Source organism: Balaenoptera ricei, chromosome 13, assembly GCF_028023285.1.
Source record: "Balaenoptera ricei isolate mBalRic1 chromosome 13, mBalRic1.hap2, whole genome shotgun sequence".
Lineage (NCBI taxonomy): Eukaryota > Metazoa > Chordata > Mammalia > Artiodactyla > Balaenopteridae > Balaenoptera > Balaenoptera ricei.
In genome coordinates, this window is record NC_082651.1 from 65,880,725 (window position 1) to 65,898,758 (window position 18,034).

At 40.8% G+C, this 18,034-nt stretch overlaps 1 protein-coding gene across 2 annotated transcripts in view; it reads right to left on the reverse strand.

Annotated features, from left to right (window-relative positions):
- CAMKMT (calmodulin-lysine N-methyltransferase) overlaps positions 1–18,034 on the reverse strand; it is a 413,666-nt gene that overhangs the window by 8,651 nt on the left and 386,981 nt on the right. The window contains exons 8-9 of one of the 2 annotated variants that reach the window (XM_059943435.1): positions 17,127–17,201; positions 10,029–10,092 (exon numbers count right to left, since the gene is read on the reverse strand). In XM_059943435.1, coding sequence (XP_059799418.1) covers positions 10,029–10,092; positions 17,127–17,201 — 139 coding nt within the window. The remainder of the gene's footprint in view (positions 1–10,028; positions 10,093–17,126; positions 17,202–18,034) is intronic. The other variant, XM_059943436.1, reaches the window with a different exon arrangement.

Genomic DNA, 18,034 nt, shown 5'->3' on the forward strand with positions numbered 1-18,034 from the left:
TAAAACTGGAAGGCAACCAAACATAACAGACATTGGTCAAAGCATTTAATTGCACTGTTCTCAGGTAGAAAACTCATTTGTCTTGAGACGTCCACACAGGATGGGCATCCACAGTGAGAATAATTTCAAGGACAGATATACATCAAATAAGAAAAAAAAAGTCATTTAAATGGTGAGTTGCTATGTTTTATCATTTTCAAACAATGCATGTAATAAACAATATGGAACTCAACACTGGTTTTCTGTACAATACATACCTCTCTTGGGTCCACTGGTTTAAACCATCAACTAGATTTTAGAATAATGGGTCCAGGGCAGTGCCACCCACCTTGTGACTCCTTAGCAGCTGCCAACACATCTGCAACACAGCTCCAGAGCATGTGGCCACAGATGCCTGTAAATGTTAGTTTACTGTGCCCTGGAAATTCAGTACCAAGAAATCCTCCACAGAGATAAGTAACCACAATCCATTTCAGTTCTGCCACCAGCCTTTTCTGTGACCATGCTGCCAGAGACAGAGCTACAGGATCTTGATTTCCAACTTCACTGAATCCTTCATAAGGGTCATCATTATGGCAAAGCAGTTCCTCAAAGTTATTCAAGTGACTATTTTTTTCCAATAAATTTATTTATTTATTTATGGCTGCATTTGGGTCTTTGTTGCTGTGCGCGGGCTTTCTCTAGTTGCGGCGAGCGGGGGCTACTCTTCATTGCAGTGCGCGGGCTTCTCATTGCGGTGGCTTCTCTTTGTTGCGGAGCACGCGCTCTAGGCACGTGGGCTTCAGTAGTTGTGGCACACGGGCTCAGTAGTTGTGGCTCATGGGCTCTAGAGCGCAGGCTCAGTAGTTGTGGCCCACAGGTTTAGTTGCTCCACGGCACGTGGGATCTTCCAGGACCAGGGCTCGAACCCGTGTCCCCTGCATTGGCAGGCGGATTCTTAACCACTGCACGACCAGAGAAGTCCCCTCAAGTGATTACTTTTCAAAGGCAGTGGTAAAATGAGGGCAATCAAGCTTTTCTAAATAAACTGCACAACCTTATCAGATTGTTGTAGTGGGGAGAGTGGGAGGATTTGAATAAAGTATATACCGGATTTCAGAAGACTCTCTGACATGAAACTCTACAGCAACCATTTGCTAACTACTAGGTGCATGTGAGTTTTTCTTCTCCCTTTTAGATGTGCACAGAATGGCTAAACTTCAGAATCTTCTTTTTCCTTTTATTTGTTTAAAAGATGACTGTATGCGTCTGTTAATTTCAGGGTTATACTTCACCTCTATGAAATACCACTTCAGGTTTTGAGGGAATCATGAAAATATACCTCCGTTTCTTTTTTTTTTAAATAAATTTATTTTATTTATTTATGGCTGTGTTGGGTCTTCATTGTGGTGCGTGTGCTTCTCATTGTGGTGCCTTCTCTTGTTGTGGAGCATGGCCTCTAGGTGCTCTGGCTTCAGTAGTTGTGGCTCGTGGGCTCTAGAGCACAGGCTCAGTAGTTGTGACGCACGGACTTAGTTGCTCCGCAGCATGTGGGATCTTCCCGGACCAGGGCTTGAACCCGTGTCCCCTCCATTGGCAGGCAGATTCTTAACCACTGCGCCACCAGGGAAGTCCCTATCCCAGTTTCTTTTGAAAATTGCTTTACCATTCATACCTGCCAACTGTCAACTGAGCATCTGGGACGTAGCAGACACTGGGATAAGTGCTCTATATACATCCTCTCCTTTAGTCTTCAAACAACCCAACAAGGTAGAGATTTTCAGCTCCACTTTACAGAATGCTCAGAAAGGTTGAATCACTGGCCAAGATGACACACCAGTAAATGATTGGAAACTGACCTGACTCCAATGCCAATGCTCTTTCCACTACACGACATTGCCTTCTTATTAGTAATAGTGATGATAATAATAAATAATAAAAGCTACCACTTTGCTAGGTGCTTCACAAGCCTTCCCTTTAATCCCCTCAACAACGTTGTACGGTAGACATTACATTTTACAGATGATTAAACATGCAGTGAAGGATTTGAAGAAGAAGGAACCGTGTGGCAGAAAGGGGTCTGGACTTAAAGGGGATCTCCACCATTAAACACGGTGTCACCTCAGGAAAATCAGAAAAAAAAAGTCATAGAACCGCTGAACTAGAAGGGACCTTGGAGATGACGTGAGTCCAATCTCCTAATTTTTTCAGATAAGAAACCCAAGTTATCTTAGCTGACCCACTGAGTTTTCTCACCCATTAAGTGGGAAGAACAAAGCCTCCCTTGCCTTCCACCCCCGACCCCGAGCAAGTTGTGAGGGTAAAACGAGGTATTGAATGTGAAAGTAATTTGAGAAACAAGTTTATATAGATGTAAGAAAGACTAGGAGCAAGTACACCACCTAACAGTGCTATAAAAATTCTATCAACTCCCTCTCCTTCTCTCTTCCCCTCATTTAGCTGCAAGAAAATACACTGATACACTGTCCTGGACATCAAGTGTGTTTTCATACTGTGTTTACATAGACATGTATACACTCAGGCGCATAATTACAGCAGCACCAATCATGCCAGTAAACTTAAGGTTCTGTCAGCTTTTCCAATATTAATTGCTATTTTCAGGTGGTTTTCAAACTTAGCAGCAAAAATTCATTTTGATGTGAAACTAGATATAATACATGGTCTCAGCAGGGGAGCAGAAGTCTCCATAAAAAAAAAGAGGGAACACTAGTAGGTCATTCTAGTCTTTCTAAGAGCTGATTGCCATTCTGGACTTTTGAATAATGGAAGTCATTTTATTTTAAAGTCACCTGCAAAACTTGTCTTACCATTACAATCAAAGAGTTGATTTTTAACAGCTATTACCTAAATTATATATCATAATGTTTACAGGACTAAGGGGTTGTGGTTGGGTTGATGTTTGCATTCACAAAACACATGCTGCCCTCACCCCAGCCCTCTGTTGGTTAGGGTGAGCTGTAAGGTGACTGCAATTGAGCTTGTGTCTCAGTTTACCTGTCCTTCTGTACCCACCGCACCTAAAACAGCCATCCTTCCCCATCCCTCCCCACCCACTCTCCCTGCTCTAGTTATGTCCTTAGCCCTCATCACCACTGGCACACATCATAACCTTGTTTGTTATTGCCCGTCTCCTCCGGCTAGAATGTATGCTCCATGACAATGGGATCTTCTAATGTTTCATTCACTGCATTTTCTCAGTGCCTAGCACAGAGTAGACGATCAATATTTGTTGAGAGAATAAACTAAATCCAGATATTGAATAATCTGAAAAACACAAGTCTCTGGGAATTCGAAGGCCACGTTCTATTGCTTATTCTTTAGAAAAGATTTTCTCCAAGAAGCTTTTACAGAGTCAGCGGCTATAATGGGATTTCAGAGGGCAGCTTTCTGTGCACAATACTGTCCCCACAAGAAACAGAAAGAGCGAGCAGTAGTTTTAATCCTTAATTACTCAGTTATGAGTTTCAAAATGTTTTCTTTTTCATTTCATTGAATGCAGACACCTTTCAGATGTGGATTAATATTTAGGAGGGACAATAGGACATCATCCATTCATTCAATAAGCATCCACTGAGCCCTACTCAGTGCCAGCATCTGCCCCATAATGAACGGTTTTAGAAGCCCCCCATATCCCCAGTGGAGCAGGACACTTTGTCTGCTACAGTCAGAGGAATACATCTTACAATTTAGGCTGCAAAAATCAAAACAAGAAAAAGAATATAGATTTCAAATTAGCCCATCACTTTAGAAAAATTATTTTCAATTTACCAAAGCACAACTTTCTAAGCATTCACAGTCACAGAATCATTTTAAACTCAGAATGAACACTCAATTGAATGTAAAATTTTGACTGATGAGCAGAAATTTGAGAGAATTCATTTATCCCTGGAGAGGAGAGAGGAGTAGTTCCACAAAACAACAATGATATTGTTTACATCGTAAGCTCAGTTGTTATTTTGCTAGACTAATCTATACTCATATATTAAAGGGTGTGCACGTCTGGAAAAAATAAGTCTTCTTCAGACTTATTTTACAAGGAATATGCTATGCCTTTTTCATTTCCAGGCAATAAACTATTAAATACCAATTACACGTTTAAGCTTGTGTTTATTTTCTAACCATTTCTTTACCTGGTTTCTGAGATGCTGCCTTTGTCTACTTTCTCCCCTACATTTCCCTCAGTCTCTCAGTCCCCGACCCTGGCTTCTATTTTTCCACCTGTCCTTTCATTGTCAGTAGTCCCCAGGGCTCTGCCTACTTTTTCTTCATGTTTTATACAGTTCTAGGCGATTGTACTGAAGTCCACAACTTCAGCTATCAATTATGCATCAAAAACTCCCAAGTACGTAACTGCAGCATTCACCATTGTCCAGGGCCCACACCCAGATTTTCAGGTGCCTACTCGAGCTCTCCATGGGGATGTTCTCAAAGTACCTTTAACCCATTCTGTCTAAAATGGAACTCAATATCCTTGGCCCAAACCTCTACACTTCCCAGGGCACTACTCACCCACCCATCCAGCCAGCCAGCCATCCATCCACCCATCCCTCTCTGTCTCTGTCTCTGTCTCTGTCTCTCTCTCTCTCTCTCACACACACACACACAGCTGAATACCTATTAAGTATGCCAAACAATTCTATACCCTTCACCTTCAAAGTGAAACTGGAAACCAGGAAATCGTGACATTGCCTTTTAAAACCCTTGTACCTTATTCTATCCCCAGGGAGGCACTCCAGAAATGTTTGCTGAAGGAACCTGTCAGTGAACACCCATTCAGTTCCCTCTTCTCCATCTTTAGGCTTTCACTAGCTCCTAACTGAACAATTCTAGGTAGAAGTTGGTCCACGGTAGACCCATGAAGAGCCTTGCTGCTTTCAAGCTCTTTCTTATTCCAAACCAGCTTTTATGCTGGCTGGAGTGATCTTTCTAGGACCCATACACTGCTCAAAAATGGCTCTCTATCTCCATTTCAATGGCTATCTATGACCCACATAGTAAAGTCCCATCTCTCCATCATCATGTTCTCAGCCTTTCCTAAAGTGGTACCCAAACTAACTCTTTAACTTCATCCCTCACCCCTCCCCAACCCTAACCCCAAACCACACAGACACTCTTACACTCCAACCAGAGCAAACTCCTGCAAACACAACATGCTTTTTCGTACTCTCCACCTGTGAGCACTGTTCCCTCCACCAGGGATGCTACTTTCTAGTCTCCTTCCTCTGAGGCTTAGAATGGCCTTCTTACTATTCAAGAACAAAGTTAAATACTGCTGCCTCTAGGGAACCCTTCCTCAGGCAGTTAGTGACTCTTCGTGCTGTATCCCTAGTACCTACCATATAGTATTATAATTCCAAGGAGCTTGTGCATTAATCTGCCCTGGTAAACAGTGAGATTCTCAAAGTGCTCATTATTCCTATTTATACCCCACAATCCCCAGCACAGTGCGAGGCTCAACAAATGTTTGTTGAATCAAGACAGAGTTCAAATCTCTGAGTATCTCACGTTCTATAGAAGGTGTAAATTAGAAAAAAATCACACAACAAATAAAAACAGCACCAGGCCCTATATGAACAGCTGGGCTGTTATAAGCCATTTTGCACTGTCCACTGTACTTCCATCTGTGTGTATGTTACATCTCCATGACCACATTATAAGTTCCTCAGGGGCAGAGACTCAGCACTGGATAAACACCTGGGTGGACTTCCAAGAAGAACTTCTAAGGGCTAGGCTCTTGTTCTGAGGGTCTTAAAAACCATCTGGGGACTCTCTATTCCTATACCTGGAGGGCCAGGTATGGTGGAACACAGCTTCTCCCCAAGAACAGAGGAGGATTTGTTGGGTCTCTGACCCAGCAAGCGGACAGGAACCAAGGGTCCTTCAGCACCATCTCAGTTCATGCCACTGAACCCACACTCACAAGGCACTTCCCTGAGATAAGCAAAAACAGAGGTTTGTACAGATGGGTGCAGAGATGCTAGATTTTTTAAAAGATGAGGAAATATGTCAGTAAAAAGAAAGTGCCCTTCTAAAATGAGAGTCCATGATTTACTTTTATAGCACGGCTGGCATGTAGTCAGGACTCCAGGAATTTGGCAGTTACTTAGGGCAGCTTCTACAGAAGGTTAAATGAATTCCACAGTGATATTTTTGAATTCTTGCCAATGGTTAGCAGCTGTAACAAGCTGGAGATCTGTCCATATTGCATCCCCATCCATCTCCTCATGGTCCTCAGTAAACTCACACTAACTGGTTTGGCTCCCCCGCTTCCACCCAAAGCCATTTCAGAGGAATATTAGTAGATGCCATTTGTTGCTTGTCACTTCTGGACTGAAATTCAACTTGTAGGCTTGTGTGGCTGTATTTGAAATTACATCTGGGTCCTCTGATATCAGACATGGCTGATGGTCTTTAAGGAACACAGCGAGAGGGGGTTACCTGTCAGCAACAAGAAGCCACTCACCGGAGGGAAAGAGGTGGGGGAGGGGAGGGACGTGTTGTTTCTTGGAATGAGTAAAATGTGCTGATTTCATTCCTTTTTAAGATCTTTTCTTTTCCTCTTGTAAGTTTGCTAGAGAGTCCCTTGTAGCATTCTGGCAGGAGTCAGATGTTTTTACAGTGTCTCTCAACCAGTAAGTTGCGGAAAGTTTCCATCTGGGACAGGTAACAATCATTTCCTCCTGACATTTGGGGCTTCCTGTAATGACTTTCCAGGCATGGGTGCCCGTTTGCCTGAGGAGCTAGGCTCAGCCCTGGGATCTGATATTGTTCCTGGTCAAGCCAGGAGCCCACCCTGGTGGCTAAGCTCTCTCTGAGGACCTGTGCCCACCTCATCCAAGACCCCCAATATAAAAGCTGAAAAGCAAGGGGAACCCTCCCCTCCCTCTGCTTTCTTTGCTTCTGGATCCTCTGACTCCAGACAGCAGAGCTGCCTTAGCTAGACACCAAGGAACCACACTCCCCAGTAATGGCAGAATCCATTTCTTCCCAAGCTTGACACCTGAACCTTTGTGTTGCAATGATTTCATTCTGGCCACTTAGTATAATTTCTCTCACCTTAGTCGGTAGGGTTATCTGTACTAAAAAGTGTCATCTTCATCCAGGTAGACAATCCCCCAGACCTCTGCAGAGCCTGCAGCAGGTATGCAGGACAGGGGTGCAGGGAACTGCAGCAGGCCCAGTTATGTGTAGAAATCGTCCAAGTCCAGGTCGAGAAAAAAAATTTTCCCCTCCTGCCAACCATTTCTCTGATAACAGTTTTTGTGAAGAGCCCCCTACGTTCTATACTCAGCACAGCTGGAAAGTCTCTCTAGTTCTTCAAGGTAATAAGAGCGAACACATATTCATTCAGAGTCAATCATGCGCTAAAGCTTTCCAATGCACTGGCTTGTTTACTCCCCATTTTACAGACGAGAAACTGAGGCTCGGAGGGATGAATCCAGTAAGTGGCTAGATAGTAAGAACGACTTAAGTTTTGTATGCAGGTATTTCTGACTCCACCCACTGATACTTTGCCTTCAGAAACTGGGCCCTCCTATGAATTCGAAGCATTTGGCCAAAGTGCAGTTTTTGCTGAGCACCCTGAGAACTTGTTTTGTCTCCACTGAGTCTGCTGAGCCCTGAATTACCAAGAACTCAGGATCCACCAGTGCACCTGCCCAGGTTGTTTCTCTGTGGGCCTCCTAAGACACCTTTAGCCTCTGGGCCACAAAACCATGGAGGAGTGGTATAGGCTCAAGAAAACATGACAGCATCTCAAATTGTAATAGACTAAAACCTTTAGTGTTATCTTAGTCTCGGACTGGGACTTCCACACACAGACACTCATCAGGGGGAGGTCCTTCGGAAGCAGGACAGCAGCCCTGAGAGCTAAGAAGGAGAAGAGTGCGGTTATCTGCTGGGTGCCCCCGAGCCCTGGGAACCCTTCCAGCCCGCTGGCATGGGATACAGAGCTGCTGCTCTTCCCTGCTGAGTCCAGGTGACCCTTCCTGGGTCCATCTGGGTGGAGGCCCAGCGAGTGCAAAGGCCCTGCCTCCCCACACCTCCCAATGGGGATGGGATCCCTGGGTGGGAACTTCAGTGTGTCCATGTGCCATCCACAACTGGGATTCCCCTCTTAGAGTGGACCCCTGACCCCTTAGACTAGAACACCCAGCAGTCCGAGCAGGGCTGCAGGACAGGAGGGGCCTAAGCGAGGTCCCCTCCTCTCATTTCTAATGCTGCATTTTGATGTGGGCCCCTCTGATTTGGCCTCCCCACTCCTCACAGAGCATGAGTAAGTACTGCCCACTCTAGGGCCCTGCCACATCCTTCTCCGAGTTATGGGTGAGTACCAGCTGTCAGTGGGAGCACTGCCGTCCTCGGAGGAGGCCGCTGTGTGGAGCCACACTTCAGACGAGGGGGAGCGTCGTTCAGAGTTTAACAGAGGGTGCAGGAGAGCTGCTAGACGTTCCAGTTCAATCTCCATTTAGACCTATTCATAGCTTGGGCAGTTTTCTATTGGAAATCGTTCTCATGATTTACAATAGATCCTACGTAAATCATGCAAATCTGCTGCAAAATGGAGTATTTGTCACAAATAGGCTTTGAAGGGGTGTTGGTGATGAGTGAAGTACTGTTTGTGCACTGTGAGATCCAGGAGTCCTTGAAATCGTGTTGACGTACGATAGGATTCCTAGAAGCCTTTACATCCAAGAATCTCCGTCCCCTCTCTGAAAATCCTGATCTTGCAAATGCTTGTGAGAACCACCCAAGGCTAATGGGGGGATGAAGAGGCCCCCAATTCCTTCTGCCCTCAACTTGGGCTGCTCGCTCAACCACGACAGCTGCCATTAATAGCTTGGTGCATGCCCCTTCCTTGCCTCCAGACCTACTACCCACCTCACAGAGGGAATTGAGAAGGCCAATTTAATTTAATTGATTACCACTTACAAAGCTGTGGTTACTCCTCTGAGAGGTCTATTTAAAGTTTCTGAGGTATATAGAGATAACAAAATAAAAAGCAACAGTGTAAGGCAAAAGATGATTATCAAATTGCTCTGGGAACCTTCAATGTGAAAAAGATACAAAAGAAAGATTGAAAGGTATTAGTCTATAAGTCTCACTGAGGTCAGAAGACTAGAGCAAACCTTCTTTTTTAAAAGAAGAGATAAAACTTTAGAAAATACTTCACACACACATACACACTATCGTCCTTTCTCAGATAAATGTGAGTTCCTGTCTTAGACTACTTTAACATTGTTAACCTATTTTAAATTCCTATGGCACAGCAAGAGTCTTACACAGTTATAAGATTTTTTTTTTAATGCATGAGCTTTAAACTTGTTTTCTTACTTTAAATAGATGTATATTAACTCTCCGTTTAGGCGCAGGACCTCCTAGCATAGTATAACAGCCCAAAAAAATAAGAGTGGATAAAAACTCTGTAATTTACTCACAGGCATAAATGGATATATAAATGTAAAAATGTGCACAATATTTTACGCCATGCTTGGCTTCATTGTGACCTAATGTTTATAATATGTAAATAATGGCTTCCTTTTAAAGCAAAGAACAGATTAATATACAGATTCATCTGAAGCCCCTTTATTTAATATAAACAGAAATAAAAAGAAAAATGTTCTTTTGCAATAAATAACCAATGACAAAGGTAACCATTGAAGGGATTTAAAATGACAGAAGTCAACAGAAAACTTTCAATATCATACTTCTACTTTAATATGAAGATATTGTTATCAAAGGAAAAGACTCAAGAAATTCTTTGATAAAAATAATCTCACACTATCTTTGAAGTGGTTTCATTTATTTTACTACCCACTGTGTTCCTTATCAGAAGGCCAAGGGTAAGAAGTTCCCTAGTTATGATTAGGAAAGAATCTGATAGATCAGAAGACCCAATTGAAGTTGGACATAATAAGTATTAAAGTATTACATGACATTAATCCTGCCATTCCATTACTCTCTCCATCTTTGTGCACAGACTAATTATTCTGAAGCCAGTGTTCAGGAGAAAACAGAAACATACTTACCCTGGGCTGGAGTAATCTCTTTATTGCATCAACAAGGCTGGCTCTGTACTGGTCCAGAAACAGGCTGACATTGAGAAGAGAGCAGAATCCAGATTAAACTGGGTTTTCAAGTCTAATGATACTAATGGAGATCAAGACTAATTACACATGTGTACTCAACACTAAAAAAGAGAAATGTTTCCTTCCATCCAAGTGTCTCACTGGAATAAAAAAAAGATACTGTGGTCAGTGTTATCCAACCAAAGTCAAGTCATCAACATGCGATGGGCCACGATTCAACACGACTGGCCATGTGTTAGTGTGAAAGGGACAATTTCTAAGCTGCTGTTTGGGGAAATCATCTGGTGGAGATGAAGCTCTCCCAACACTTGTCTGTAGACCTGTGCCCTCTGCCCACCGAGGGTGCTGTGAGGCCACCCTCCAAAAACAAACCACCAGCCCTATTACACACCAACCACAAAACAGCTCTCAGGTGGGGATGGTTTTTAGTGACTAGCAACAGCACTGAGGTTAGAGCCAACAAGTGACCTAGGAGTAAACAAAGACCAGCTTTAGGCAGTGTGTCCCAGAAACCGTGGCAACTCTGGATTTCCCCCCTTGATCTCCATGTTGATTTTTTTCCAGTTCATGTGATTTTTCATTTTTCTTTTCTGGTTTGAGAATTTCTCTTGTTGCTCTGTCACCTCTTTGGCTGGATCAGGCTGACCCTGTCTTCACCAGGCCTTATCCTGGAAGTTTAGGACAGAGTTTCCTTATCCAGGACTTGCAGGCTAGAACACTGGGTGGCCTTATGCATCAGCTATCCCATGAGGGGCCTAAGCAAAGCCTCTACTCCCGTTTCAAATGCTGTAGTCTGGTGTGGGTCCCTCTGATTTGGCCTCCCACTCCCCAAATAGCATGGCTAATTACCACCTACTCTGGGGCCCTGCGTCATCCTCCTCCGAGCTAAGGATGAGTATCAGCTGTCAGTAGGAGCGCTGCTGGTGGAGCCACACTTCAGACAAGGGGAGAGCATAGTTCAGGGTTTCCTAGGCTCTGGCTCTGACCTTTCTGCTATGTGACCTTGGGCAAGTCACTTCATCTGAGGCCTCAGTTTTCCTGTCAATAAGGGTCCACCTCTGTGGCTGCGGTGGGCATCAAATGAATGATATATGTTGGTTGATGAATATTTGTTGATGACCTGCTGTATACTAGGGGCTGTTTCAGGCCTTGGAGATAAGCTGTGAATAAGACGAAGTTCCCATCCTCAAGGAGCTTCCAGTCTGTATTCATTTCTGCATCACTAGGTCTGGCCCAGCATATACACAGAGAGGGTGCTCAATGAACAGCTACTTACTGCCCAACTGGCAGATCAACACAGTCTTTGAAATGGAGGCGCTTATGTAGGGTGGGTTTCAATGACCCTAAAACAGGCCGTACACACTCCTTCACTGGTCTTGCTAGGGAGGAATCAGCATTTAGGTAGGATGTTTCACCAAGCCAGGTTCTCTCCTAAGTCTCTCACTTAAGAGGAGTGGGGAGAGCAGCTTATAAGACATTTCCAAGAAGTCAGTGCTTGGGTTTCACCATGACATGCTTAGTGGAAGTTTCTTCTATAAAGTTCTGCTTTGAGCAATGGAAAAAGAATCCTCTTAAGGTGAGCTAGAAATGATCTCTAGAATGGGAAACTATCCATCAGGATAATCAGGATAACCAGATTATTACCCATGGGAAAATATCTTATTGTTCCAGAAAACTGTGCACTTAAATCTTAGAGCACAGAATGTGTCTAATTCGAATGCTACAAAAATTTGCCTTTTAGTCATATTCATCAGTGGTTAATAACCAGTAAGGATGGATAAGAAAGGAATCGAATTGTATTTAAGTGTTTTGAAAATTTCTCTTCAGGACTATATACCTTATTGTTTAGTGAGGTAATACTATCTTAAATGTTAATAATTAAGCATTTTATTTTATTTTTTTTAAAGCAGACTACCACTGTGAGAAAATACCTCTGTCAGTTACTTGGGTCCACAGGAGACCTGGCTGGTTGGGATACATAGCACCAAGCAAAAGACATTCTCAGTTTATACCTGTGCATCCTAAGAGCCGGTAAGATTGTTAGAGACAAATAATCAACAGCTTAAAAGCTGAGCTTAAAACATAACCTTATGAGGGGAGGGGGAAATAAATTAGGAGTTTGAGATTAACATATACACACTGCTACATTAAAAAATAGATAAACAATAAGGACCTACTATATAGCATAGGGAACTACACTCAACATCTTATAATAACCTATAATGGAAAAGAATCTGAAAAAGAATATATATATATATATATATATATATATATATATATATATATATATATGTATATATAAATAACTGAATCACTTTGCTGTACCCTCAAAACTAACACAACATTGTAAATTAACTATACTTGAATAAAAAAAGCATAACCTAATATAGTACTATTTCTACTTAATGTTGGCAATGGTGACAAAAATATTAACCTCACAGCTCACTAGAAAATGCAGCTTAACACACAGCACACATTCAAAACACAGTTATTTGAAAGCTAATGCTGTCTACTCCATCACAGCAAGTCAAATTTCCCAAAAGTAATTTCTGTAGTTCTCTAATAGGTCTTTATTCCAAGCAAGCTCACCTTTCTACTTAGCTCTGGTGCAGAATTTATAACGCTTAGTAGGATACATCCTATCAGCAATTTCAACGTGCTTTAGTGGGAGTGATATACAATCTCCTGAAAATTCACCCCTTAAATAAGTCCTAATGGGCTCAGAGAACGGCAGCAGCTTAAGTGGATCTATTAAAAAAGGCTGAGTGGGTCAGTGATTGGGATGAAGATACCATTTCAACTCTCCAGTTACTGATCAGAATACATCGACAGTCGGTCTAGTTTGGCCATCAAACACACACACACACACACCCCTCTATATAATTCACTTGTGGAGTCAACGCTTGCTTTGTTCCACTGATCTGAATCACAGATTATACGACAAAGGAAAGGTGCCAGGCCATTTTCATCACCTCCCTTAGAATCAGTCAGGATTTTCTGCAGAGCACAGAGACGCTCCAGCTCCTCTCATAGGGAAATTAATTAGTGCAGAGAACAAGGAGACATTTCTGTCAGCATCCACAGAGAGGAAAACCTCTACGTAATTTTCACGGTGAAATATGCTCAGTTAAATTCACTGTTTTAAATTTAACTTTCAGCAGACCGAATGGCCTCTATCGGTCTTTAGCAACTGATTGCTGGGGGAGCCGTATTCTGATCTCGCTTGGTGCCACCCCTTAAGTGTGAGATCTTTGACAATCTGTCTGTCTTCTCCGGGACTGAGTTTCCTCAGGTGTGAGGTAAGAGGGCTGACCACATTTGCGTTAAAGATCTTTTCAGGTGGAAAGGTCTGTGAGTTGTGATTTAGAACTACCTATGATCACAGCATCTGGAAGAAAACAAAGAAATCCTAGAGCCTGTTTTGAGAAAAAAAATTTTTTCTTCACAAAACCCAAACTTTTTTCATCATTTAAAGTAAACATGATAGAAAATAAAAACAATCCACTGTATATAGTTAGTATAAAAATGCTGGGAGAGCAAGTGAAGTGATGTACCTTCCCCATTTCTTCCCAAAGCCTCAGGCTGGAGGCATACAGATGAGGTGCTCACCGTCCTGCAGACCTAGCCCCATGTGTCTGGCTAGGGGTGGCGTTTCAGACTTGCTTTCCAAGCCTTTAGAGAATCCAAATGTGCAGAATCTTTTTTTTTTTTTTTAATTTACAGGATCATTTTTATTTTTGCAGAGCTACAGTAAACTGGAAGGCCATCAAACACTGAATGGAAGTGTTCACTGGATAAAAAGCATCTTACTACCAGACTCTCAGAATATTGTGATTGAACAGGAGTCTGGAAAGGCAGGTTTAAAATTAACAATCACTCGCTATTCTAAACTCAGCAAGGACCGGGCTGGATTGCATTCCAGCAGAAAGGAACTCGTATATTAAATTCAACATTAAACAAGTCAACCAAGGAATTTAATAGGAGGGGTTTTTTTCTACACCTGTGGTTAAATATTCTAATATTTTGATATTTGTCAACAGCATCCATTTGCAGGTATGACTGTACCTTGAGTCTTCCTTCTGTTTATTTCAAAGTGGACATTTTACAAGTTACTTAGGAACTGTTGAACCATGAAACTATATTTCATTGTCAAAAATGCTGAATGGAGAAATAACGACTAGCTTTCAGTGTGCCTCTTTATTTTATAATCTAGTTGAGCTACTAAATTTAGATGTGAACTAAGAGACTGTCTCTTCTGGGAAATGAGTTATTTCCCCCATTGCCTACAGGTTTATGAATGTTTGAATGTAAATATATGAATATCTGAATGATTTAACAACATAAACATATCGCTGCTCGTTGTAATCATGTGCATTTTACTTGAACCACAATGTGGGTTTGGAATAGGTTTGTGAATAGAGCTTGTTTTCATGTAAATGGGATCAAGCAGTACCACTGGTTAGCTATTCAGGGAAGCAGACAATGCCACCCTTGCTGGAAATGCTTCAGTAAGAATTTAATCCATGTACCTAATATTTGAACTCCAACTCTTGCTTCATATTCCTGTGGCCTAATCCAGATCTCATTGACTGACAAGGACTCAAGGATGGTGTGAGACTTAACGTGATCTATTTATGTGTGGCACCTATTTCTGGCACTGACTATTTCAGGTTTCATCTTGGAGGTAGTGTCTAAAGAGAGCTTTCTTTTCCTCCTCTGTGACATTCTTTAAAAAAAAAAATAGCAGCATGGTCTGCCTGCCTGCCTGCCTGCCCCTAGAAGCAGCATCCGTGCAATAACTCTGACAGAGAAACATCAATCCTACAGGACATAAAGAACACATGGAATCCTGGGCTTCCCTGCTATATGCACAACATGTACATTATGAACATCGTTGTACTTTCTAAGTTTCTGAACAGCTTACCCATCCCTGTGAATATGAAGACAGACCATTACCAAAACATTTCTTTTGGAAATAATATCAGCATCGCAGTGAGATAGCTTAATGTTTCACATTTACAAATGGGAAATTATAAACAGGCTGACATTCTGGCACTGACAACACTGGAGGAAAAGAAAACTTAACAATTCATGCATAGAAAAGCCATTTATAAAATGAAACTTGGTGTATTTAGTTCATTTGAATACATAAATTCTCAATAGCGACTAGATGTGTATTTATGTATATGGTACGTGTGTGTGTACGTATAACATTGTATTATTATGTTATGTATTTGTAATGAAAGCCTTAACTGAATATGCATTATGTATATCAGTTGTACAGGATCCTGTTGTTGGCTAGGGAAAAAAGACTATTTTTCAAACATGTTGTGTGGCTATTTTTAACCTAACAGAGAACATTAATCAGAAAAGAGCTTAAATCTGACTTCCTCTGCTTCCCTGGTACAAATAGGATGACATGGTGTGAGTGTCATAACACAAGGTATGACAAAGCCAGGCTGTTTTGATATTTGTGCAAAGGACAAAATTAACTTTAAATCTCTTGGCCAGACCTGACTTCCCCACATAATCAGAGCCCATCCATGTGCGACCCTCGTCTAAACCTCCAAGAAGATTCTACCCTTCTTCCCTCTTTCCGCTGCTCTCTGATCTGACTTTCATGCTTAATCTGATCTAATCCTGCCAGCATTATCTTCATCTGTGCAATGAAACCTGGAGAATCCTTTCTCATATTTGGTGAGGGACAGCATTTCCTAAATTACTTGCTCAAATCATATGGTGAGGTTTTAGCTCCTTATTTTTGATTAGATGAAGGCTGTAATATTGAGACACAATATCAATGACTAGTCAAAAATCTGCTTCTCTCTTTTTTTGGAAAAAGGTTTTCTGAAATTGGGTGCAGAGAGACTAAAATGGCCATGAAAAACTAGAATATCTCAACTAAGAATAGAAGAAAATATTTGTTTCCTTGACAAGTATTTTTCAGAAGAAAACAGAAAGCAAGTCTAATTTCATTGACTTAGGTAGAAAGTTACCCACTGAAAATCTTATTAAATAATAATTTTAAATAAAGACTTCCTGAAAACTTCACTGCATTCATTCAACTCTCGCACAAGGAAAGTGTTCTCTGGGTTATGGATCTTGTGTTTGGGTTTATCAATATAACAGAACTTCTTTAGAATCTGAACTTGTGTTTTCAAATCCATAGTGTCATTTTAAAAATCATGATAAAACTACAAATAAGATCTTACTCTTAACAGGAAAAATACTTGTGAATTGTCAATGTTTCTCATATTATTATCCAACACACAAAGAAAATACATAAGATGAGTTGAAATCATTATTAAGGTTTGATACATATTTGTCCTGTAACTTAGGATCAGACTTCCATTAACAATAAGTAGACTGGGCTAAAAGAGAAGACAAACTATCTAATGTAAATTATTTTTAAAAGGCAGGCATCTGACAGAGATTTTACTATTATTATTTGCATAACAATAAAATGTAATTTTATAATTCTTGTTTTATGTATAATTAAATATCATAATTGAAGGCATTGAAAATATTAGATAGCAAACATACATTTTAAGAAAAGCTATTTCCCTAAAGATATTTCACAGATATGTTTATACGCTGGAGTGTATATGTGTGCAAACACACATACATATATATATGTTCCCTTATATCAATAGTCAGATCTCTCCTAAGAAGTAAGCTAATTGAGCTGTTTTGTTGATAAACTCCTTTTTCTCCAGACTATTCCTCTCCGAGCCATAATTATTTGCAATTTGCCTAAGTCGTCCATTTACTGATACGTCAAGCATGAAACAGAGGCAATTCCAGAAAATGGAAATGCTTCTCAAAATCAATCTTTGGGAAATAATGTGGTAGAAGTTACTGTGTGATAGAAGACTACCTTATAACTGTCACATGGAGATGAATGTTAATTTGTCGAGGTTAAGGCAGCTTTGTGCCTCATTTGTTGACTTTGCTTTGCCGTCAGCAAAGCAGCACAGCCCAATTACTCCAGCAAAGCTACATTTTCTAACGGGAGTTTTATGATTTTTATGTACTTACCAGTCAGCACACATAACAATGTCAAAATGTCCTTCCAGTTGAGAGACATCTGTCTCATTATCCCATCGTAAAACGCTTGAGAAGAAAAAGATTTTAAAAATTATACTTAGGTTTTTTTTTTAACTTTTGATTTTGAGCTATTAACATTATTTTTTGTGGCACTTGAAATTATTTAAAAGGTATATACAAATTATTTCAAAAGGCATAATAAAAAAAACTAGGAATGTAACTGTCTGTGCCATATTTTATTTAGTCTTCAGATCTAGAAGAAGAGGAAGAATTCTCTATTCAAATACAATAGTTAAGCTTTTGCTAGTTCTTATAGTTTTGTGTAGACAAACTAGGGAAAAATATCTTATCTTGACCATAGTCATTAGAATGAGTCTAGACTCTCAACATCAATGAAGTACATACTGAAATCAAAGTATTCCCCATCTACTGGAATACAACCTTATAAAAACAAATGATGTGAAACTTAGTGCCTGGCATGTCGGTTGCATTTCTTATTAATGTGATGAGTACTTTGGCAAGATGGAAGAAAAGAATACCAACTTTCATTTGGTTGTTGTGAGTTTTCAGGCACATTTTAAAATTCACCTGTCCTGATACTTAGTGTCCAAAAGAGGATCAGGTTTTAAACCTCATATTAATAACAATAATTAATAACATGTATTTGAAAATTCTAGTTATGCTTATGATGCCAACCAGAGATTTTAAGTTACTTTCAATGAATAACTGTGATAATTAGCATTTTACCATATTAAAGTATTTTAATGACTCCTCTCTCCACCACATCAACTGGGATTTGCAGTATTACTTTTCAAAGTAAAATTCTACTCCTATTATCTATTTTGATTATTATTTAAAACTAAACTGAGTGAGCATAGCCTACTCTGTCCAGCTTTATT